Source organism: Pseudophryne corroboree, chromosome 1, assembly GCF_028390025.1.
Source record: "Pseudophryne corroboree isolate aPseCor3 chromosome 1, aPseCor3.hap2, whole genome shotgun sequence".
Lineage (NCBI taxonomy): Eukaryota > Metazoa > Chordata > Amphibia > Anura > Myobatrachidae > Pseudophryne > Pseudophryne corroboree.
Window position 1 is genome coordinate 819723472 of NC_086444.1, and position 24940 is coordinate 819748411.

A 24940-nucleotide genomic window follows, 5' to 3' on the forward strand; every position below is an offset into this window, starting at 1 on the left:
TAATAATGAGAGAAGTCTTCCTTGTGGTACTTTATATGTTATGAATAAACCTGAATTACACCATTTGTATGTTATAACAACAAATAACTTAATATTTAGGACTATTTCTTTTATGTACCATATTGTGATTTTCTTATTATTTTCTTATTATGACTGTGTGAATTATTATTCATCACCTTTTTCATCATATTCTATCAATAGGATTTATGTATCTCTCGAATATTAATCAGCAAATAACTATTAACCCATGTGATAAGAATTTTTTGTATGTCATATTATATTATTATTGTCATTTGTAAAGACGTTGAGAAAATAGCGATCAAATTCTATTGATGCACACTCGGTTAAAAATGTGGGATACTTCAGAGTGAGACCATATAACACTAATACCCTTTTGAAGTATAGTGTTTTTGATATGAGTGGGCGGAATGCCTGGTATGAATGGGAATTGATACTGTGCGTCTCACCGTCTGGACAGGTGGAACGCATAAGCGCCTGTCACGGGGGTGACGTACAGCGTTCCATCCCCAATATGGATGGAGCGCACGAGTACGTATTGCGGAAGTGACGCGTTGCGTTCCACCTAGTATTAGATGGAACGCACGGGTCCACGGACTCGGACTCTCCCTCTCCGTTTGCTGCACCGATTGGGATCTGTAATGATCCCGGATCGGATGCACCCTCTCTGGGCTTAATTAAAATACATCAATTGTCCCCTCTGGGCTTAATATATTTATTTAGACTGGGAAGTGCTAGGATTGAACGGAAGTCCATGCGTTCCACCATACGACAGGTGGAACGCATAACCATAATAAATGATTTTTTGCCCAATTTAAATCCTCTATTCCATACTATATATTATCCTATAGACTTGTGAGTTTAACCTTTCTAAGTTTAAGAATAAAATTGCATCTGGAGGGGTTAAAAAAGCCCTCTATAGCTGTTTTATTGCTTGACCTATTAGGGGAGAAAGGAAGTGATGTAATACCTCTATAGGTATAAATAGGTCAGGCTCTCATAAGTCAATTCACTTGACATTGAGGAGAGAAGGCAGTCACTAGGTCCAGGATCTCACTATGTAAGTAATCAGCATATTCCTTTTTTTGTTCACTAAATTAATTTTTCTCTACTAGTTAACTAATTAAATCTATTTAATTAATTAATTTTTTAGTTGGTTGCCTTTGGCCTATCTGGATTCCTGTTTGGTATCTTTGATTCTAGTTCTAAAAGTAAGTTAATTTATAATCTTGAAAATAGAACCTCCATGTAAAGGCTCGCATATACCTTATCTAAATCTATTCAATTCATTTAGATTCTATCTGATCTCCCCCAAACCATTGAAGACAGTTTATTATTGGCTATGGGCACTTTCTGAACTCAAATGTGAGTATAACTATTGTAAATGGTTAGTTACAATAGTAAATTAAATTTAGTCTGAGACAACCCCCCTTTTTCTCTAGATATCTCCACCATACTCTACATGGAAGACCTTTGATGTTTGAGTATCATTTAATGTGAGTGACTATCGTCATCTTATAGCTTAAAGTATGGAAAGTAACTGGGTTCTTTCTGACAGACTTTATTCTTTTTAGAGTACCACACATCAAATACCTTTATTAACAGTGGAATACGGTTATCACTAATAATAAACCTTATGGTTACACGGGACCCACCCGAAACAGTATCCATAGTAAGTAGTCGTCATCTAAATTGTGTCCAGTGAGAATTCTCTCTTTTCTCATTGTCTGATGATACTCTGTATGTATTGATTATCTACTCTTGTTTATCAGTTGAATGAATATATATTTTGAAATAATATTAGGTACCTTGTTAAGGAAAAAGAATGTTGAAATTGAAATGCATTTCATGACATCATTTGATATTCTTTATCTCTTGTTCTTTACTCCTTTTCTTCCTCTTTCCTCCATGACCAGCTACGAACTGTACCCCTGATGAAGTCCTTATAGGACGAAACGCTTTGGGTTTATGATAGTATTTATGAAGTGTCACACATGTACAAACGAATAATGTGCTTATGAACTATTATACTTCTGTATGATTTTAATGTTTTTAATGTTGTATTAAAAAATATTGCTATTTGGTTCATGCTGGTTTCAAATATTTGGAGTTGAAGTCATAGTGCGCCCTCTGAATACTTTTATCCATTATCTTTATATATCTCCCACTAGCAGGGAGACTTTCATATGAGGTGCTGCCAAATCCTATATAGCGCGAGTTTGGGTTATTGTTGTTTAGTCGTATTTATTCTGCTAGTTACCCATAACTCGCTGCAATATAATGCCTGTATTTATGGATAGATTAAAAAGATCACAGAGAATTAAACAAATGTTTATGGAGGACGAAGAACTAGTCCTCATGGAGGATAATGAGGAAGATTATTATGAGCATCTTAACCTTATGGAAAAACTCTCCACTAAGGAGATACAAGGGTGGTATGACGTTATCACCCTAGAAAAATATATTGAAGTGCAGAGAATACCTAGGGGCCTAAGGGTAATGAAAACACCGACCCTTGGGACGGAAAATAGCAGTTTTATGTCAGAATGGAACCTAGCACTTACTGATTGTTCCATGAAATTGATGAGCTTAATTGTTAAAGAACGGAAAAAAGAACTGATTAAGTTAGATGAGGAAATAACAAGGGTAGAATCACTGATGGAAAAATTTGAAACGAGTGAGGAGTATAAAAAAGATGTTGGGGATCTGTTGTCCAAATTAGACAAACTAGAGAATGAGATTGTGATAAGGAAACAAAGAAAATTTACCAGAGATAAGAACGATTATAAAAATGGAAATATTTACAATTGGTCCAAGATGGATGTACAGCCAACAAGAAACTGGCCACCAGAATTTAATAGGGGCAACTGGCAGGAAATTAATCATAAACGAGGGAGAGAAGTATACCGATCCCCATATGGGAAAAGAAACTTTTCTAATCCCCGTCAAGACTATAGGGAACGAAAACCCTCTTTTTCCCGTAAACAACAAAATAGGTATCAATCCTATAGAGACAGTCATTATGAAAATATACCTACCCACTATAATAGATTCGATACCCTTAGATCCCCCCATCCATATAGGACTGAACGGGGGTATGCACCCCGTGAGTCTGAACAGAAATTGCATTTTTTGGGGGAGCGAATGAACACTTATTCCCGAATGAAACAAATAGAAGCAACAAAGAGCGATATAGCACAGGGTACAAAAAGAGGCTTTCGAGAGGAGGTAGAGGAGGAAGAGTCAATAGACGTAGCAGAAAACACCCCGAAGAAAATAAAAGCTCAGCAGCCATCACAGAAACAGGAATTATCAACCTTTCAGCGAAAGAACTTTCTACAGCCGAGAAGTCGGTACTAACTAAAGGACTAAAATTTGCACCCAATAGGGGTACAGATAAATTTAATCTTTTTATCGATCTAAATAGATATGTAAGAAATCTGACAGTACAGAGACATTTCCTTAAAAATCCGGTCCCAAAGTTATCATATGAACCCAAGGAAAGGCCTCTCGTTTCTCTCCCCTCGAAATTTTACCCCGTAGAGTCTCGTGGAAGTCACGTTGATATATTCTATGAGTCCGTTAGAGATGACTTCAGAAAAATTAAATCTTATAATAGTAAATATAACAATAATATCACACCGTTAGAAAAGAACGCCATTAAGAATTTATCCAAAGACCCTAATATAATAATTAAAGCAGCTGATAAGGGGGGTGCAGTAGTTCTCCAAGATAAGTCGTTATATCTGAAAGAATCGTACAATATATTAGATGACGAATTTACCTATACCAAACTTGCTAACGACCCCTCTGCAGAGTTTCAGGAATTATTATATAAACTTCTGATTAATGCTAAGAATAATAGTTTAATCTGTAAAGATGAATTCGATTACCTGTATAAAAAATTCCCGGTTATGCCCATATTCTACCAATTGCCAAAAGTACACAAAAACAAAGAGAATCCACCGGGGCGCCCCATTATTGCAGGAGTGAACTCTTTAACCTCCAACCTTTCGCATTATATAGATTTGAAATTACAGCCCTATGTTCAGCTTAATAAATCACATTTGAAAGACTCCACTAGTATATTAAGATTGGTTGAAAATTGCCAATGGTCCACCAATAATAGGTGGTTAACTGTGGACGTGCAGGCCCTCTATTCCTCTATCCCTCATGATAGAGGAATAGAAGCTGTCCGACACGCCCTTGAAAATGACCCTAGTAATTCTCCTCTAGAGGTTATCTTCATAATCGATTGTATTAAGTTCATTTTAGAACATAACTTTTTTGAATTCAACGGTACCTATTTTTTACAAAAACAGGGTACCGCGATGGGGACCAAGTTTGCCCCCTCTTATGCTAATTTGTTGATGGGTGAGTGGGAAAATAAGTTTATACATAATACAGAATTCGAAAAAGTGAACATAATACTATATAAGAGATATATTGATGATCTGCTATTCATTTGGCAGGGGGATTTAGAAAGTATCACAAAATTTATGGATCATCTGAATAAGAATGATTATAATTTAAAATTTACCTTTAAAACAGACCCCACCTCCATTGACTACTTGGATCTCGAATTGATGGGACATAATTTAAAAGGAGTCACTACTAAGACTCATTTCAAATCTGTTGACGCCAACAGTTACATACCTAGTGACAGTTGTCATCATTCTGTTTGGAAGAATGGGGTACCTTACTCTCAATTCGTTAGGATCCGTAAAAACTGTAGTGATATTAATAGCTATTGGGAACAGTCAACCGTCCTATATAATAGATTCATTGAAAGGGGATACAACATTAATTTCTTGAATGAAGCAAGATGGAAAGCTTCTAAAAGATCTAGGGTCGAACTAATAAGAGAAAAACTCCCCATTTCCCAAAGTATGGACCAATCTAGACCTTTTGTCACCCAGTTCAGTAAGGATGCGAATAAAATAAATAAAATAATAAAAAAACATTGGAATATATTACAGAAAGACCCCATTTTAGGACCCACTCTACCAGATAGACCAAGGTTAGTCTTTAAACGTGCTCCAAATTTAAAAAGTATATTAGCACCGAGCACCCTTAAAGTGGAGAAACCTACTAATACTAATACTCCAAAGGATTTCCTTTTGGGCAATAAATGGGGTTGTTTCCCATGCACCCACTGCATCTGTTGCAAATATATGCAAAAGGCTAATGTGAAAATAATACTGGATAATGGTAGTCTACATTCTTTGAAAGATCGGGTAACTTGTATGACTGAATACGTGATCTATAAAATAAATTGCCCTTGTGGTCTGTCCTATGTGGGCAAAACGAAACGTAGACTTAAAATCAGAGTCCAGGAACATCTGAGGAACATTAAAAATAAAATGATGTCACACAGCCTGCCCCGACACTTTGCGGAAGTCCACCAATCAAATGTGACTGGGCTGACTTTTACAGTATTAGAACATATTAAACCAGATTTAAGAGGAGGAGATCGAGATCTAATATTAGCCAAACGAGAGTCATATTGGATCTATACACTGAACACTCTACATCCGATTGGTCTCAATGAGAACATCGATATAGTCTCCTTCCTGGGTTGTTGAGTTAGGTCCATCATTCTGGTTAAAATGGAGTACTTTTTGGAAATATGATATTTATACATCCTTACGATAAGAAATAACTACTTTGATAATATGGGACGTCTAATCATTTGTTTTGTTCAATCCCTGATATCTCTTATTCAAGTAGGTTATATGTAATAGCCCCTAATAATGAGAGAAGTCTTCCTTGTGGTACTTTATATGTTATGAATAAACCTGAATTACACCATTTGTATGTTATAACAACAAATAACTTAATATTTAGGACTATTTCTTTTATGTACCATATTGTGATTTTCTTATTATTTTCTTATTATGACTGTGTGAATTATTATTCATCACCTTTTTCATCATATTCTATCAATAGGATTTATGTATCTCTCGAATATTAATCAGCAAATAACTATTAACCCATGTGATAAGAATTTTTTGTATGTCATATTATATTATTATTGTCATTTGTAAAGACGTTGAGAAAATAGCGATCAAATTCTATTGATGCACACTCGGTTAAAAATGTGGGATACTTCAGAGTGAGACCATATAACACTAATACCCTTTTGAAGTATAGTGTTTTTGATATGAGTGGGCGGAATGCCTGGTATGAATGGGAATTGATACTGTGCGTCTCACCGTCTGGACAGGTGGAACGCATAAGCGCCTGTCACGGGGGTGACGTACAGCGTTCCATCCCCAATATGGATGGAGCGCACGAGTACGTATTGCGGAAGTGACGCGTTGCGTTCCACCTAGTATTAGATGGAACGCACGGGTCCACGGACTCGGACTCTCCCTCTCCGTTTGCTGCACCGATTGGGATCTGTAATGATCCCGGATCGGATGCACCCTCTCTGGGCTTAATTAAAATACATCAATTGTCCCCTCTGGGCTTAATATATTTATTTAGACTGGGAAGTGCTAGGATTGAACGGAAGTCCATGCGTTCCACCATACGACAGGTGGAACGCATAACCGTAATAAATGATTTTTTGCCCAATTTAAATCCTCTATTCCATACTATATATTATCCTATAGACTTGTGAGTTTAACCTTTCTAAGTTTAAGAATAAAATTGCATCTGGAGGGGTTAAAAAAGCCCTCTATAGCTGTTTTATTGCTTGACCTATTAGGGGAGAAAGGAAGTGATGTAATACCTCTATAGGTATAAATAGGTCAGGCTCTCATAAGTCAATTCACTTGACATTGAGGAGAGAAGGCAGTCACTAGGTCCAGGATCTCACTATGTAAGTAATCAGCATATTCCTTTTTTTGTTCACTAAATTAATTTTTCTCTACTAGTTAACTAATTAAATCTATTTAATTAATTAATTTTTTAGTTGGTTGCCTTTGGCTTATCTGGATTCCTGTTTGGTATCTTTGATTCTAGTTCTAAAAGTAAGTTAATTTATAATCTTGAAAATAGAACCTCCATGTAAAGGCTCGCATATACCTTATCTAAATCTATTCAATTCATTTAGATTCTATCTGATCTCCCCCAAACCATTGAAAACAGTTTATTATTGGCTATGGGCACTTTCTGAACTCAAATGTGAGTATAACTATTGTAAATGGTTAGTTACAATAGTAAATTAAATTTAGTCTGAGACAACCCCCCTTTTTCTCTAGATATCTCCACCATACTCTACATGGAAGACCTTTGATGTTTGAGTATCATTTAATGTGAGTGACTATCGTCATCTTATAGCTTAAAGTATGGAAAGTAACTGGGTTCTTTCTGACAGACTTTATTCTTTTTAGAGTACCACACATCAAATACCTTTATTAACAGTGGAATACGGTTATCACTAATAATAAACCTTATGGTTACACGGGACCCACCCGAAACAGTATCCATAGTAAGTAGTCGTCATCTAAATTGTGTCCAGTGAGAATTCTCTCTTTTCTCATTGTCTGATGATACTCTGTATGTATTGATTATCTACTCTTGTTTATCAGTTGAATGAATATATATTTTGAAATAATATTAGGTACCTTGTTAAGGAAAAAGAATGTTGAAATTGAAATGCATTTCATGACATCATTTGATATTCTTTATCTCTTGTTCTTTACTCCTTTTCTTCCTCTTTCCTCCATGACCAGCTACGAACTGTACCCCTGATGAAGTCCTTATAGGACGAAACGCGTTGGGTTTATGATAGTATTTATGAAGTGTCACACATGTACAAACGAATAATGTGCTTATGAACTATTATACTTCTGTATGATTTTAATGTTTTTAATGTTGTATTAAAAAATATTGCTATTTGGTTCATGCTGGTTTCAAATATTTGGAGTTGAAGTCATAGTGCGCCCTCTGAATACTTTTATCCATTATCTTTATATATCTCCCACTAGCAGGGAGACTTTCATATGAGGTGCTGCCAAATCCTATATAGCGCGAGTTTGGGTTATTGTTGTTTAGTCATATATATATATATATATATATATATATAGGATATGAGTGTATATGTGTATTACATTATGTATATTCATATTACGATTTCTAATTAATGCTGAATTAAACGTATTCCTTCTCATGTGCTGGTCGCTCTGTTGATAAAGCTCTAGGTCGGCCATGACGAGTTGGTCTCAGATCCTCACAAGGAGTCTGAATGTTTATTCTTTTCCCGCCGCGGATAGAATACTGTGAAAGTCAACTCCTGGTCGACACGGGGCCCTGTCACAAAGGATCGTACACAGGAAGCTAAGTGATATTTTATTTCTATGCTTTGGAGTTATTTGCATTACATGCACATGGGGGAGTGTTTGTATTCGGAAAGGCATCCAATAGAATTACCCTAAAGAGAGAGGGGATGTTTCTTATGTTGATTCTTCTCTATAACATTGCGGCAGGCTGCCGTGCGACTGCAGGAGGTGTGGGCGGGGGAATGCTGAGGCTGACTCCGAGAGATGATGGAGTATTTTCCCGGGGACGGTGTACCGCTGTTTGGGGATGCCTCAGTTAAGTCAATCTCGGCGGATACCACTGGTAAGTCTAACTTCGTGGGTTAGATTCCCTCACAACGGTTGGTGACGCATTCTGTTGTGTGATGCAGTCATTTTAACCGGTTCGATACCGTTCTTTTTTTCCCTTTCTGTGCAGATAGTGGAAGGTGAAAAGGTAAGAGTTCTGCAGCCTTGTTAGGTTCGCAGAAGCGGATGTCATTTTCTGTTTCTACCACATTCACCGCAGGTCGCTGGGTCTATCTGGCTGGAGCCCACTCCGGTGCGAACTCGTCTACTACTCTTCAGTCAGTCCGGGAATGGACTTGGACCTGTGAGTTAATAATAGAATCCAAAGGGGGACATACTGGAGTTTACAGATGTTTCCCCTCACTGATTTTTCAAATAGATCTTGCCGTTTCCCCTCTGGAAGGGGAGGTAGTACGCGACGCCATACCAGAGTGGCGTCAGGTTCAGGGCATTGTCCTGCTGTCCCTGTTAAAAAAAAAAAAAAAAAGGGAAAACAAAGATTTCTCCTTACGAAGTTGAACTACAGGATGGAATCTCTCAGACCAGGGAGCTCCAGCACGTAAAGGTAGAAAAAGGTTTAAATGCGTTTTTCTCCGCATTCAGCTTACCTGGGTTGATATCCAGGATTGTCTTTGCCATTTCACCGGAATGATGGCAGTAGGATGGTATTCTTTCAATAGTAAGAGCCATTGTTATTCTGTACTGAGACACTCTCCTGATTAAGGCGAGGTCAAGAAACAAGTGGTGCAAATCGTTGTTTCTCTCTGACTGTTCTTCAACACAGCAGACGTCGGAGGTGGGTATCAGAGTAGATACTGAACGGTTGAGGTTCTGTGTGTTCCTGTGGAAAGAGGTCTGAGGATCCGGAGTCGGATCAGATTTGCAGTGACAATCCATCAAAATGTTCCGTTGATGAAGAAGATGGGTGCGGCCTAAGAGGCCTTTTTCGGTGAGCAGGTCAAATGCCAGAGTGGTTTTCACGGGGCCAGTTGGAAATGTGGTCCGGGTCTCACCTGCACATGCACCGGAATATAATCCTAATGGCCAGGATATCGCTCCTGTGGTGTCTGCTCAGTTCTCACCTCCTAGAGGGATGAAGGTACGGAATCCAGGATGAGATCCTGGTGTCCATGCATGCAGATCTCCGAGACTGGGGAGCAGTCCTTGCAAGGGAAGTATTTCCAGAGGAAAAGGTCAAGCTGGGAAGCTTGTCTGCAATAAGCTTTCTTGAATTAAGAGCTAGTTTCAATGAATATATGCTTTGTGATCTGCCCGTGTTAATTCTGTCGGACGACATGACAGCAGTGGTGTAAGTAAGCCACTAGGGCGGAACAAGGAGCAAAGCGGCAATGGCAGAAGCCGAAAAAGTTTTCCGCTGGGTGGAAAGACTGGTAAACGCTATATTAGCAGTCTTCGTTCCGGATGTGAACGACGGAGAAATGGATTCCTCTGCAGACGCGATCTCCATCCGGGAGAAATAAAGTCGTCATCGAGAAGTTTTCACTGAAGTGACTAGTCTTTGAGGAGTGCCTCAATTGGACATGTTGGCGTCTCGCCTCAACGATAGACCTCAGGGATATTGTTCCACGTCAGGGGACACTCAAGCTATAGCATTGGACGTCTTCGGGACACCAAGGGTGTTTTCAGTCGGTCTATGTGTCCCCTCCGTTTTCACTCTTCTGAAGGTGATAAACGTAAGAAGAACAAAGGTTCAGGCGATCCTCATTATTCCGCTCTAACCAAGGAGGGCTTAGTATCCAGTTCTTCAATATTTACTCATAGAAGATCCCTGGCCTCTTCCTCTACGTGAGGATCTGTTACAGCAAGATCCGGGCGTGTATCAAGACTTACCGCGGCTGCGTTTGATGGCGTGGCGGTTGAACGCCATATCCTAGCCCGAAAGGGTATTCCCAGTGAAGTCATTTACACACTTCTTCAGGCTAGAAAAGAAGTAACGGCAAACCCTTACCACCGTGTTTGGAGAAAATATGTGTCTTGGTGTGTATCCGAGAAGGCTACTACAGAAGACTTTCAGCTGGGTCGTTCTTCTCCATTCTTTGCAGGTAGGTGTGGATGCAGGCCTAACGTTAGGCTCCATTTCAGTGTGGTTTTGGCCTTATAAATTTTCTTTCAAGTAAAGAATTGGCCACTTTTCCGGAAGTGGACCTTCGTGAAAGGAGTACTGCACATCCAACCTCCATTTGTGCCCCCATTGGCACCGTGGGACCTTGACGTGGTGTTGCGTTTTCTTGTGTCACACTGATTGGAACCTTTATGAAAGGTTGTGTTAAAATTTCTCTCTTGGAGAGTGGTCATGCTTTTGGCTTTGGCTTCCGCAAGGCGGATGTCGGAAGTAGCGGCTTTGTCTCACAAGAGCCCCTGTTTGATCTTCTATGTGGATAGAGCGGAATTGAGAACTCGGATAATAGTTCTGCCAAAAGTGGTTTCTGCGTTTTGCAGGAACCAGTCTATTTGATGCCTGTGGTTACTTAAGCATTGGCTGATTCAAGGTCTCTCGATGTAGTCAGGGCTTTGAATATTTATGTCGCCAATTTGGCTCAGAATGGGGAAACAGAGGCTCTGTTTGTCCGGTATGCTCCCAGCGTGATTGGGGCGCCTGCGTCTCTGCAGTCTGTTACACGCTAGATCTGTGATACGATTCGGCATGCTCGTACTACGATTGCCGTTACCGAAGTCGGTGGAGACCCATTCTACTAGGAAGATGGGCTCTTCTTGGGCGGATGCCCGAGGAGTCTCGGCGGTTCAACTTTGCCGAGCGGCTACTTGGTCGGGTTCAAACACTTTTGCTAAGCTCTACAAGTTTGATACCCTGGCTGATGGGGACCTCATGTTTGCTCAATCGGTGCTGCAGAGTCGTCCGCACTCTCCCGCCCGGTCTGGAGCTTTGGTATAAACCCCATGGTCCTTACGGAGTCCCCAGCATCCTCTAGGACGTATGAGAAAATAGGATTTTAATACCTACCGGTAAATCCTTTTCTCTTAGTCCATAGAGGATGCTGGGTGCCCGTCCCAGTGCGTACTGTGTCTGCAGTTGTTGGTTTTGGTTACACTCTTGTGGTGTTTCTTTTCTGTCAGGCTGTTGCTGACGTTGTTCATGCCATGGCATGCGGTGTCTTATTATTGGTTGTGTTGACAGTGACACACAGGTTGTGTTACATATTCTTTCAGCATATGGCTGTGTATTGTTCATGCCGTTGGCTGGTATTCTATTGAATGCCACGTTCTGCGGTATGTTCGGGGTGTGACACTCACCATGTTTAAACAATAAATTCTTTCCTCGAAATGTCCGTCTCCCTGGGCACAGTTCTCTAACTGGAGTCTGGAGGAGGGGCATAGAGGGAGGAGCCAGTTCACACCCATTCAAAGTCTTATAGTGTGCCCATGTCTCCTGCGGATCCCGTCTATACCCCATGGTCCTTACGGAGTCCCCAGCATCCTCTACGGACTAAGAGAAAAGGATTTACCGGTAGGTATTAAAATCCTATTTTAAATCACGCTCCAATTTTATAATAATAGATTAAATCAGTGGTCGAAGTGGGCCAGTATGCAGCGGTATGGCATACCGGCACTTCGTTCCCACTGATCCGGAAATGGAATTTTTTTTCTTGAATGAAAAAGAGTGCTGCAGGAGGCAGAGGATGTGGACAGCCTGCTGCACTTACTGGATGCTGGTCCCGTCCCTGCATGACGCCCACGTGTGGTGCACCCTGCTCTCCTTCAGTGCCTCCGCGGAGCCCCGCCGGGCGCCCATGTGGGGTGCGCCTGGCTCTTGTCCCTGCCGCAGCTGGAGCCCCTGTCACTTCTGCTGCCGGAGCCCCTGTACCTACGGACTGGTAGGCTAATATTAAATATTAAATGACAATACCCAATATGTCCCTCTCCCACCCTGCACCCCCCTCTCACCCTGCACCCCCCCTCTCATCCTGCATCCTCTCCCTCACCCTGCACCGCCCCTCACCCTGCGTCCTTTCCCACCCTGCACCCTCCCTCACACCCTGTGTCCTCCTCCCCACACTGCGTCCTCTCCCTCCCTGCATCCTCTTCCTCCCACCCTACGCCCTCCCTCACACCCTGCATCCTCTCCCACCCTGCGTCCTCTCCCTCCCACTCTGCACCACCCTTCTTACCCTGTGTCCTCTCCCACCCTGCATCCTCTCCCATCCTGCATCCTCTCCCTCCCGCCCTGCGTCCTCTCCCTCCCACCCTGCTTCCTCTCCTCTCCCTCCCACCCTGCCTCCTCTCCCTCTCTCCCTCCCTCCCTGCATCCTCTCCCTCACGCCCTGCGTCCTCTCCCACCCTGCACCCTCCCTGCGTCCTCTCCCTCACACCCTGCGTCCTCTCCCACCCTGCACCCAACCTCACACCCTGCATCCTCCCTCCCACCCTGCATCTTCTTCCTCCCTGTATCCTCTCCCTCCCTCTCTGTGCCCTCCCTCACACCCTGTGTCCTCTCCCACCCTGCATGATCTCCCACCCTGCACCACCCCTCTCACCCTGTGTCCCCTCCCACCCTGCACCACCCCTCTCACCCTGCGTCCTCTCCCTCCCACTCTGCACCATCCTTCTCACCCTGTGTCCTCTCCCACCCTGCATCCTCTCCCATCCTGCATCCTCTCCCTCCCACCCTGCTTCCTCTCCTCTCCCTCCCACCCTGCATCCTCTCCCACCCTGCACCCTTCCTCACACCCTGCGTCCTCTCCCACCCTGCACCCTCCCTCACACCCTGCACCCTCCCTCACACCCTGCATCCTCTCCCATCCTGCATCCTCTCCCTCCCGCCCTGCGTCCTCTCCCTCCCACCCTGCTTTCTCTCCTCTCCCTCCCACTCTGCATCCTCTCCCACCCTGCACACTTCCTCCCTCCCTCCGCCCTCCCTCACACCCTGTGTCCTCTCCCACCCTGCGTCCTCTCCCACCCTACACCACCACTCTCACCCTGCGTCCTCTCCCACCCTGCACCACCCCTCTCACCCTGCATTCTCTCCCACCCTTCATTTTCCTCTCCCATCCTGCACCACCCCTCCCACCCTGCATCCTCTCCCACCCTGCATCCCCCCTCTCACCCTGCGTTCTCTCCCACCCAGCATCCCCCTTCTTCCTGTGTCCCTCTGCCCAATATATCCTCCTCCCACCCTGCATCCCCCCTCTCACCTAGTGCCCCTCTCCCACCTTGCAACCCTCTCCCATCCAGTGTCCCAATCCCCATTATGTCCCTCTCCCACCCTGCATACCCCCCATCCTCTGTCCCTCTCCCCAATATATCCTCCTCCCACCCTGCATCCCCCCTCTCACCTAGTGCCCCTCTCCCACCCTGCAACCCTCTCCCATCCAGTGTCCCAATCCCCATTATGTCCCTCTCCCACCCTGCATACCCCCCATCCTCTGTCCCTCTCCCCAATATGTCCTCCTCCCACCCTGCACCCCCCCTCACCCAATGCCCCCGTCCCCCTCAGTCCTTCCTCCACCATATGTCCTCCCTCTCATCCACTGCCTCTTAAGGACACGCCCCTTGTGATTGACCACGCCCCCTTTTCAAAACGTACGCCTTTGCCGTGCGCAACAGTACACCCTGGAGTGGACACTTTATCCCATTAAATTTTCCATACACCCACTTCAAAATTCCCACTTCAACCACTGGATTAAATAATATGCATCAGTGTGATATATCACCATGAGACTCTGCATTTTATTACTTTACAAAGGCCTTATTATAGAGCAAATAATGATGAATATTTACTGTAATAATTTTGGGTTTAAAACTAAGCCCACCAAAGTTACATGACGGTACCTGCTATCTTTCTATTGTCCTTCTGTTTCCAGCCAACCCGTGAAAAACTTGGAAAGGAGCTTGAACAATGTGAAGACGATGAAATTGCACAAGTTCTTGTACGTACAAAATGCACTGCACTGCTGGGAAGAGCCACCCATTAATAGCATACAGTTTGTTCAAGCAATGTATCAACTCATTTTTTTACCCCTCCAGAAAAAAAACTTACCAGGACCAACCAAATTTGAAATTTATGAATTCCATTTCTCAGATTTTGACTGTACGGAACTAGAGCTTGTGAAATGTGGAATCCAAATGTACTATGAGCTTGGTGTGGTCAAAAAGTTTCAAATACCCCCGGAGGTAGGTACTACAGCACCAATTATATAATCATATCAGAATGGATTTGCCTACTTTTGAACAAGCGTATCAGGGAGATTGTGAAAGCAACACCTATGAGCGCTGCGTTAAAGTCGATGTGCACTGCTCCGCCTGAGCGGGTTGTCATAAAATTTACTTAAATAGAAATGTAAACAAGCCTCAAAGCTGTTACGTGGTTTGGCACATATATTGACCACGAGAAACCATATTTGAAAATGCATGTAGCCATAGAGATCTTTGGGGGTGTTTTATATGAGTGGAGAAGTTAGCCAGTGGAGACGTTTTTGTCCGTTTTCCAGTGTTTGGGAACAAATGGTCGATTGTCATTTGCTCTCATCCATTACCAAATTTTCATTCCAAGCAGCCAGATGTGGCAGATAATCTGCCAGATAATTGTATAGTATACAGTAGGTCCAGTTTAAGGTATTGCATTGTGAGTGGACTACCACACAAGAGTAAAACTACAGTAGGTCAGGGAAGAGGCAATGGTGTTTGGGAAAGAGATTATCATCAATAGCAACTCTCCCTAATGGTGATGTCAGCATGCTGATATAGAGTATGTTGGAAATACACAAGCCAAAATAGGTGCTCACCGCCCAGACTTGATCAAATGGAAGTGTAAATGACAACACATGCAGGTCGGCAGTGAAACAATGAATTGATAACACAGCTTTTACAAAACTATTTGTATCTACAATATTTAAGCTTAGAGGGTTATTTTAGCTAAAAGAAGATTCTGCCTGCAATATACAGACGCACGCTCTTATAGAGATATTGGGTGGGATGTAATGTAATAGGGTCCGAGAACGCCAGAGGTGCTGGATGACGGCTGAACTCAGGTGTTTTTTCAAAGGAGCAATCACTTAAAAGGCAAAACCATGCCCTGTAAGTGATTGACCCTTTCAAAAAAATGACATCCCGCACCTCCGGCGATCTTGGACCCTATTACATCTCGCCCTGTATCTTCTAAATAAAAGGAGTCAGGTAAAATCTTCCATTAGCCGATATAACCCCAAATGTCAGACTCATGTAGTAAAAAATATAGTTATATATTGATGGGCTTATCCCATAATCTGAATTTCATGTGCATATTATGTTGCCATTAATATATTTGCTCCTTTGCCTAGGCACTGGTAAGGTTTATGTATGCAATGAAGAAAGGATACAGGAAGGTGACCTATCACAACTGGCGCCATGGATTCAATGTTGCACAAACCATGTTCACACTTCTGATGGTATGCAGAACCATAACGAGACCTTGTAATTCCCTGGGTGAGAGAGTAATGGTACACTGCCCTCTTTATTTTGGTGGGAGCATGAGTAGGCATCGCTGGTGGGGGAATGTTCAACCCCTGAGGAGGCGTGCTTAGCCTACTGAGTACTGGACATCTCTCTTTGTGCTTCTCTCAATTATAGCCTGTTGTTCTAATGCTTATACAGAGGAGAAGAAACATGAATGTCGGGGTGACCAACCACTACTTTATTATTATTCTGTTTTTACTGATACTTAGATGCCACTCACTCCTGTATTAGCTGAATGTGTATTTACGCCATACAAAATCTTAAACAATAAAAAAGCATAGAACTTTGCAATAGATGCCTAGCCTGTTTACAGTGTTTGACAGGTACTATTGCTGTGTGCCATAGCAGGCTGGGTAGATTAGGCAGTGCCCTGAGATTGACATGGTATGTATTCTGTTTCTTTATGCCAGTCTACATACAACCCCCCAATTAGTATTATTCTTTTATGGCAGGATGTATCAATGTCAAAATTGTGGTTACCGAAATACACATGGTTCTCAATAAATTTTCCACAGCAGATATTGGAGATATCAGCTGGTGACCTCTGTCCTAGCAGTCCACATAGAATTCTGTGGAGCTGCGATGTGCCCATATGCTTCTAACTGTGAAAAGCGTAGCTTTCCGGAGCATGTGCCCGATAGGCAATGCCATCAATGGGCCTGATTCAGGTTGGATCGCTAATCACGATCCAACCGCAAAAATTACTAAAATGATGTGGGCACATGCTTAGTGCCCATCCTGTGTATGCACCCGCATTTTCTGCCGGCGCCCGCAGAAATTGTAAACGCCTCTACCTGTCAATCAGGCAGAGGTGTTTGTGGGGCGTGTGGGGGCGGCGGGCGGCAACGCTCCGTTTCCTAGGTGAAGCGTTGCGGTGGTGGCATCATACAAACGGGGGGCATGGTGTGGGCGTGATCGCAGCAGGTGCTTGACATCACACGCAGCCGACACGATCAGCCGGCAGGAGGCAGCCCCAATTTCTTCGATCAAGCAGAAATTGCGGTGTGATCTCAATTTCTGCTTGATCAAGGGGGAAGGGTGCGGTCAGCATGCTGGGCGGCCTTGGCCTACGATGGGCGGCCCCGCAGCATGCGTTCACAAGGATTGCAAATTCTGCTACTTACCAGAATTTGCAATCAAACCTGAATCAGCCCCAATAGATGGTGTATTTGATGATACACCATGCAAAGTGGCTCAAAGAGGGATCCAAGGTGGCCACCAATAGTGGCATTACTTCACCTGGGTCATACACCAGAAATTATGACATCATTGGGACAGCTGGGTATCGTAAAGCTGTCCTGGCAAGATGATGGTGCATACTGGCAGAACATCCCTCAGTTAAATAGGTGAAGATGTCCATTAATGATTGAATTATAAATGTGATCTGTACTAAATGAGGAAGCAGCGCCCACCTAAAACATTTTTTTTTATGGTAATATTGTTTTACATTTCATATTGAATGAAAATCTATTTTTTACGTTGGTTAGTATAACCAATCTTTTGGGGAATTGTAGGCTCTTTTTACATTTCCATTAGATAATGTTTTGAATTTTATAATACAGGTTGAGTCTCATATACAAAATGCTCGGGACCAGTTTTTTAGTGATACCGTATTTTTCAGTATTTTGGAATATTTTCATGCTTTTATATTTCATATACACCTCATACACAGAGCCTGACAGTAGTTGTATACATTATTTTTAATAATTTTGTGCATAAAATAAAGTTTGTGTACATTGAACCATCAGAAAGCAAAGGTGTCCCTATGTCTATCACGCTCAAAAAATGTTAGATTTTGGAATAGTTTGGATATCAGATTTTCAGATATGTGAGGCTCAACCTGTAATAGTTACAATAAAACCTTTGCTCATAAAAGCATCAAATATTTATAACATGCATTTAATTTCTTAGTTATTATTTTCATTTTATATATAATACCCCACCAACTAAAAATAAAATGTACATATGCTCTTCCCTCATATGCCATATTAATGCACTGTAAATTCATAATTTAACATTTGAAGTAAATCACAAGCCATAAAAGTGTCTGTGATTATCAGAATATTACAATGATAATCAATGATGATAGTCTCAATGATATATATATATATATATATATATATATATATATACAGGTTGAGTATCCCATATCCAAATATTCCGAAATACGGAATATTCCGAAATACGGGATTTTTTGAGTGAGAGTGAGGTAGTGAAACCTTTGTTTTTTGATGGCTCAATGTACACAAACTTTGTTTAATACACAAAGTTATTAAAAATATTGTATTAAATGACCTTCAGGCTGTGTGTACTGTATAAGGTGTATATGTAACATAAATGAATTGTGTGAATGTACACACACTTTGTTTAATGCACAAAGTTATAAAAAATATTGGCTAAAATGACCTTCAGGCCGTGTGTATAAGGTGTATATGAAACATAAATGCATTCTGTGCTTAGATTTAGGTCCCATCACCATGATATCTCATTATGGTATGCAATTATTCCAAAATACGGAAAAATTCCATATCCAAAATACCTCTGGTCCCAAGCATTTTGGATAAAGGATACTCAACCTGTATATATATATATATATATATATATATATATATATATATAAAATATGTGTAAATCAATGTTAAAACTTTCTGTTTTCTAGACTGGGAAACTGAAACGCTATTACACAGACCTAGAAGCTATGGCCATGGTCACTGCAGGGTTTTGTCATGACATAGACCATAGAGGAACAAACAATCTTTACCAGATGAAGTAAGTCATGGTGCTATTTACTGGCATAGTAATGGGTACAACACTCTTATATGGTAGGTTTGTTTAGCAGGACATTCTGATGCTATTGATGCAGAGTCGGCCCTAACCAATATGATGCCCTAGGCAAGATTTGGGCTGGTGCCCCATTGCACAGACACTAGTTCCGCCTCCGATCCTGCACTCCTTTCCCAGCACCATCACCCCTCACCCATAGCAGTCCTCATTTTGGTGCTCCTACCCCCTATATTTTAAATAGGAACAGTGTGCACATTCGGTGCGCAGCCCAAAATGGTGATGGTTCTTCCTGGGAAGGGGCATGGCCACACAATAATACCCCCAATTCAAATGACACAACACAGTACTGCAACTTTATTCACATTATATCATGAAATAGTGTCACACAGTAGTACCACATTACTCCTCACAGTAGTGCCCCTTATTCACATTACACCACACAATATTGCTCTTTATTCACATTAGACCACACAGTAAAGCCCCTTCTATACGTTACACCACAAAGTACTGTAGTACACCTTATACACATAATGCCGCACATTAGTAATGCATTTCGTATGCAGATAGAGCCGCAGTCACACACCAAATATAGGCATGCTGCATATCATTTTAATCAGCAGAAGCTGCTTGTGCCCCATGGCATTCCAAATGCCCTAGGCATTTGCCTAGTTTGCCTATGCCTAGGACCGGCTCTGTATTGATGACACACTTCCATCTCTGCTATCTATCCCTTATGATTATTAGCAGTGGCGGTTCTTGCCACGGGCAAGCGGTACTTTTGCCCGGGGCGCCGCCTTCCGGAGGGCGCCGCACCAGGGCAAGATCCGCCACTGTGCCCCCCGCAGTGCCCTGCTGTGCCCCCCCGCTTTGAAGGGAACCAGACGCGTAGCGTCTAGTTTCCCTTCATTGGGACCTTAGTTGTGCGGTGCGCGATGACGTCATCGCGCACCGCACAGCAAAGGTCCTCTCCATGAAGGGAAACTAGACGCTATGGTCTAGTTTCCCTTCATGGAGAGGACCTTTGCTGTGCGATGCGCGATGACGTCATCGCGCACCGCACAACATACTGGCACAGACACTAGGGGTCATAATTGACCTCTAGTGTCTATGCTGTTCTATGGGAGAGACGTTATAACGTCTCTCCCATAGATCGAAGAGAGGAGAAGAGCGGCGGCGCCGGCGGAGGCGGTCTGGATCAGGAACGGGGATGGTAAGTATACTTTTTTTATTTTATTTTTTCTTTCAGCGCCGTGGCCACGCCCCCATTTGAAGCCACGCCCCTATATTTTGCCCGGGGCGCCACAAGGCAAAGAACCGGCCCTGATTATTAGTTATAGACTGGACAGTTACAAATCATCATAACATAGAGATAACCAATTTAAATTGAAAAGAGGTAAATGTTAATTGTGATTATCAGAGGCGTAACTAGGGTACGCCTTCATCTTGCCCTGGGCTCCGAAAACTATAGTTACGCCTCTAGTGATTATAAAGAGATTACTTATTCTTTCTACTCATTGTTTTTCTTGTACAGCCAGTTTATTTCAGTTGCTAACATGTTTTGGTAGGTTGTCACTGCCGGGTGTAGTATGGTATGCCGGTGGCTGGGCTCCCGACGACCAGCATACCAGCACCAGAATCCTGACAGCCGCCATACCAACAGCTGGGCGAGCGCAGATGAGCCCCTTGCGACTCGCTGCGCTCGCCACGCTGTCTATTCTCTCTCCAGGGGGGTCGTGGACCCCCAAGAGGAAAGGTGTCGATATGCCGGGTGTCGGGATTCCGGCACCGGTATACTGTGCGCCGGGATTCAGACAGCAGGCAAACTGAAGACCACCCGTCACTGCCAGCTGTTGTAACATGTAGTAGGTAATGTAGTCATCTGACATATACAGCATGCTTCTTGTGCACAAATACTCTCCTTATAGATTTAACCTATCAACGGTACACTACAAACACACTTATCAACATTACCTAACCAGAGACACAAATGATCCACTTTGAGGGTTAAGGGGCACATACATCAGACAGCTATTAGTTATTCCCCATTCTGCTGAGGCATTTGTCAGGGGATTGGAAAAATCCAACATGTTGGAAACCCTCAATTAGCTGATTCTGACCAAATAATGATAGGGATTGATGAGTCAGGGATTTTTAACATGCATTTGCAATTCCCTGATAGATCGCTGATCATTGGTGTCCGCTTTTTTGTAACAGCAAAAAGAGGAATTACAGCACAGATATATGGCTCACATTACTTCTTATAGCTTATTTGGTGATATAATTAGAGATGTGCACTTGAAATTTTTCGGGTTTTGTGTTTTGGTTTTGGGTTCGGTTCCGCGGCCGTGTTTTGGGTTCGACCGCGTTTTGGCAAAACCTCACCGAATTTTTTTTGTCGGATTCGGGTGTGTTTTGGATTCGGGTGTTTTTTCCAAAAAACCCTAAAAAACAGCTTAAATCATAGAATTTGGGGGTCATTTTGATCCCAAAGTATTATTAACCTCAAAAACCATAATTTCCACTCATTTTCAGTCTATTCTGAACACCTCACACCTCACAATATTATTTTTAGTCCTAAAATTTGCACCGAGGTCGCTGGATGACTAAGACCCTAGTGGCCGACACAAACACCTGGCCCATCTAGGAGTGGCACTGCAGTGTCACGCAGGATGGCCCTTCCAAAAAACACTCCCCAAACAGCACATGACGCAAAGAAAAAAAGAGGCGCAATGAGGTAGCTGTGTGAGTAAGATAAGCAACCCTAGTGGCCGACACAAACACCTGGCCCATCTAGGAGTGGCACTGCAGTGTCACGCAGGATGGCCCTTCCAAAAAACACTCCCCAAACAGCACATGACGCAAAGAAAAAAAGAGGCGCAATGAGGTAGCTGTGTGAGTAAGCTAAGCGACCCTAGTGGCCGACACAAACACCTGGCCCATCTAGGAGTGGCACTGCAGTGTCACGCAGGATGGCCCTTCCAAAAAGCACTCCCCAAACAGCACATGACGCAAAGAAAAAAAGAGGCGCAATGAGGTAGCTGTGTGAGTAAGATAAGCAACCCTAGTGGCCGACACAAACACCTGGCCCATCTAGGAGTGGCACTGCAGTGTCACGCAGGATGGCCCTTCCAAAAAACACTCCCCAAACAGCACATGACGCAAAGAAAAAAAGAGGCGCAATGAGGTAGCTGTGTGAGTAAGCTAAGCGACCCTAGTGGCCGACACAAACACCTGGCCCATCTAGGAGTGGCACTGCAGTGTCACGCAGGATGGCTCTTCCAAAAAACACTCCCCAAACAGCACATGACGCAAAGAAAAAAAGAGGCGCAATGAGGTAGCTGTGTGAGTAAGCTAAGCGACCCTAGTGGCCGACACAAACACCTGGCCCATCTAGGAGTGGCACTGCAGTGTCACGCAGGATGACCCTTCCAAAAAACACTCCCCAAACAGCACATGACGCAAAGAAAAAAAGAGGCGCAATGAGGTAGCTGTGTGAGTAAGATAAGCGACCCTAGTGGCTGACACAAACACCTGGCCCATCTAGGAGTGGCACTGCAGTGTCACGCAAGATGGCCCTTCCAAAAAACACTCCCCAAACAGCACATGACGCAAAGAAAAAAAGAGGCGCAATGAGGTAGCTGTGTGAGTAAGCTAAGCGACCCTAGTGGCCGACACAAACACCTGGCCCATCTAGGAGTGGCACTGCAGTGTCACGCAGGTTGGCCCTTCCAAAAAACACTCCCCAAACAGCACATGACGCAAAGAAAAAAAGAGGCGCAATGAGGTAGCTGTGTGAGTAAGATAAGCGACCCTAGTGGCCGACACAAACACCTGGCCCATCTAGGAGTGTCACTGCAGTGTCACGCAGGATGGCCCTTCCAAAAAACACTCCCCAAACAGCACATGACGCAAAGAAAAAAAGAGGCGCAATGAGGTAGCTGTGTGAGTAAGCTAAGCGACCCTAGTGGCCGACACAAACACCTGGCCCATCTAGGAGTGGCACTGCAGTGTCACGCAGGATGGCCCTTCAAAAAAATACTCCCCAAACAGCACATGACGCAAAGAAAAATTAAAGAAAAAAGAGGTGCAAGATGGAATTGTCCTTGGGCCCTCCCACCCACCCTTATGTTGTATAAACAGGACATGCACACTTTAACCAACCCATCATTTCAGTGACAGGGTCTGCCACACGACTGTGACTGAAATGACGGGTTGGTTTGGACCCCCACCAAAAAAAAAGCAATTAATCTCTCCTTGCACAAACTGGCTCTACAGAGGCAAGATGTCCACCTCATCATCATCCTCCGATATATCACCGTGTACATCCCCCTCCTCACAGATTATCAATTCGTCCCCACTGGAATCCACCATCTCAGCTCCCTGTGTACTTTGTGGAGGCAATTGCTGCTGGTCAATGTCTCCACGGAGGAATTGATTATAATTCATTTTAATGAACATCATCTTCTCCACATTTTCTGGAAGTAACCTCGTACGCCGATTGCTGACAAGGTGAGCGGCGGCACTAAACACTCTTTCGGAGTACACACTTGTGGGAGGGCAACTTAGGTAGAATAAAGCCAGTTTGTGCAAGGGCCTCCAAATTGCCTCTTTTTCCTGCCAGTATAAGTACGGACTGTCTGACGTGCCTACTTGGATGCGGTCACTCATATAATCCTCCACCATTCTTTCAATGGGGAGAGAATCATATACAGTGACAGTAGACGACATGTCCGTAATCGTTGTCAGGTCCTTCAGTCCGGACCAGATGTCAGCATCAGCAGTCGCTCCAGACTGCCCTGCATCACCGCCAGCGGGTGGGCTCGGAATTCTGAGCCTTTTCCTCGCACCCCCAGTTGCGGGAGAATGTGAAGGAGGAGATGTTGACAGGTCGCGTTCCGCTTGACTTGACAATTTTCTCACCAGCAGGTCTTTGAACCCCAGCAGACTTGTGTCTGCCGGAAAGAGAGATCCAAGGTAGGTTTTAAATCTAGGATCGAGCACGGTGGCCAAAATGTAGTGATCTGATTTCAACAGATTGACCACCCGTGAATCCTTGTTAAGCGAATTAAGGGCTCCATCCACAAGTCCCACATGCCTAGCGGAATCGCTCCGTGTTAGCTCCTCCTTCAATGTCTCCAGCTTCTTCTGCAAAAGCCTGATGAGGGGGATGACCTGACTCAGGCTGGCAGTGTCTGAACTGACTTCACGTGTGGCAAGTTTAAAGGGCAGCAGAACCTTGCACAACGTTGAAATCATTCTCCACTGCGCTTGAGACAGGTGCATTCCACCTCCTATATCGTGCTCAATTGTATAGGCTTGAATGGCCTTTTGCTGCTCCTCCAACCTCTGAAGCATATATAGGGTTGAATTCCACCTCGTTACCACTTCTTGCTTCAGATGATGGCAGGGCAGGTTCAGGCGTTTTTGGTGTTGCTCCAGTCTTCTGTACGTGGTGCCTGTACGCCGAAAGTGTCCCGCAATTCTTCTGGCCACCGACAGCATCTCTTGCACGCCCCTGTCGTTTTTTAAAAAATTCTGCACCACCAAATTCAAGGTATGTGCAAAACATGGGACGTGCTGGAATTTGCCCATATTTAATGCACACACAATATTGCTTGCGTTGTCCGATGCCACAAATCCACAGGAGAGTCCAATTGGGGTAAGCCATTCCGCGATGATCTTCCTCAGTTGCCGTAAGAGGTTTTCAGCTGTGTGCGTATTCTGGAAAGCGGTGATACAAAGCGTAGCCTGCCTAGGAAAGAGTTGGCGTTTGCGAGATGCTGCTACTGGTGCCGCCGCTGCTGTTCTTGCGGCGGGAGTCCATACATCTACCCAGTGGGCTGTCACAGTCATATAGTCCTGACCCTGCCCTGCTCCACTTGTCCACATGTCCGTGGTTAAGTGGACATTGGGTACAACTGCATTTTTTAGGACACTGGTGAGTCTTTTTCTGACGTCCGTGTACATTCTCGGTATCGCCTGCCTAGAGAAGTGGAACCTAGATGGTATTTGGTAACGGGGGCACACTACCTCAAGAAATTGTCTAGTTCCCTGTGAACTAACGGCGGATACCGGACGCACGTCTAACACCAACATAGTTGTCAAGGCATCAG

General features: G+C 43.6%; 1 protein-coding gene across 1 annotated transcript in view; it reads left to right on the forward strand.

Moving 5' to 3' along the window:
• PDE6B (phosphodiesterase 6B) overlaps window positions 1-24940 on the forward strand; it is a 132622-nt gene that overhangs the window by 48605 nt on the left and 59077 nt on the right. The window contains exons 11-14 of the mRNA XM_063919537.1: window positions 14414-14479; window positions 14577-14723; window positions 15869-15976; window positions 18703-18812. Of these exons, the coding sequence (XP_063775607.1) occupies window positions 14414-14479; window positions 14577-14723; window positions 15869-15976; window positions 18703-18812 (431 nt within the window). The remainder of the gene's footprint in view (window positions 1-14413; window positions 14480-14576; window positions 14724-15868; window positions 15977-18702; window positions 18813-24940) is intronic.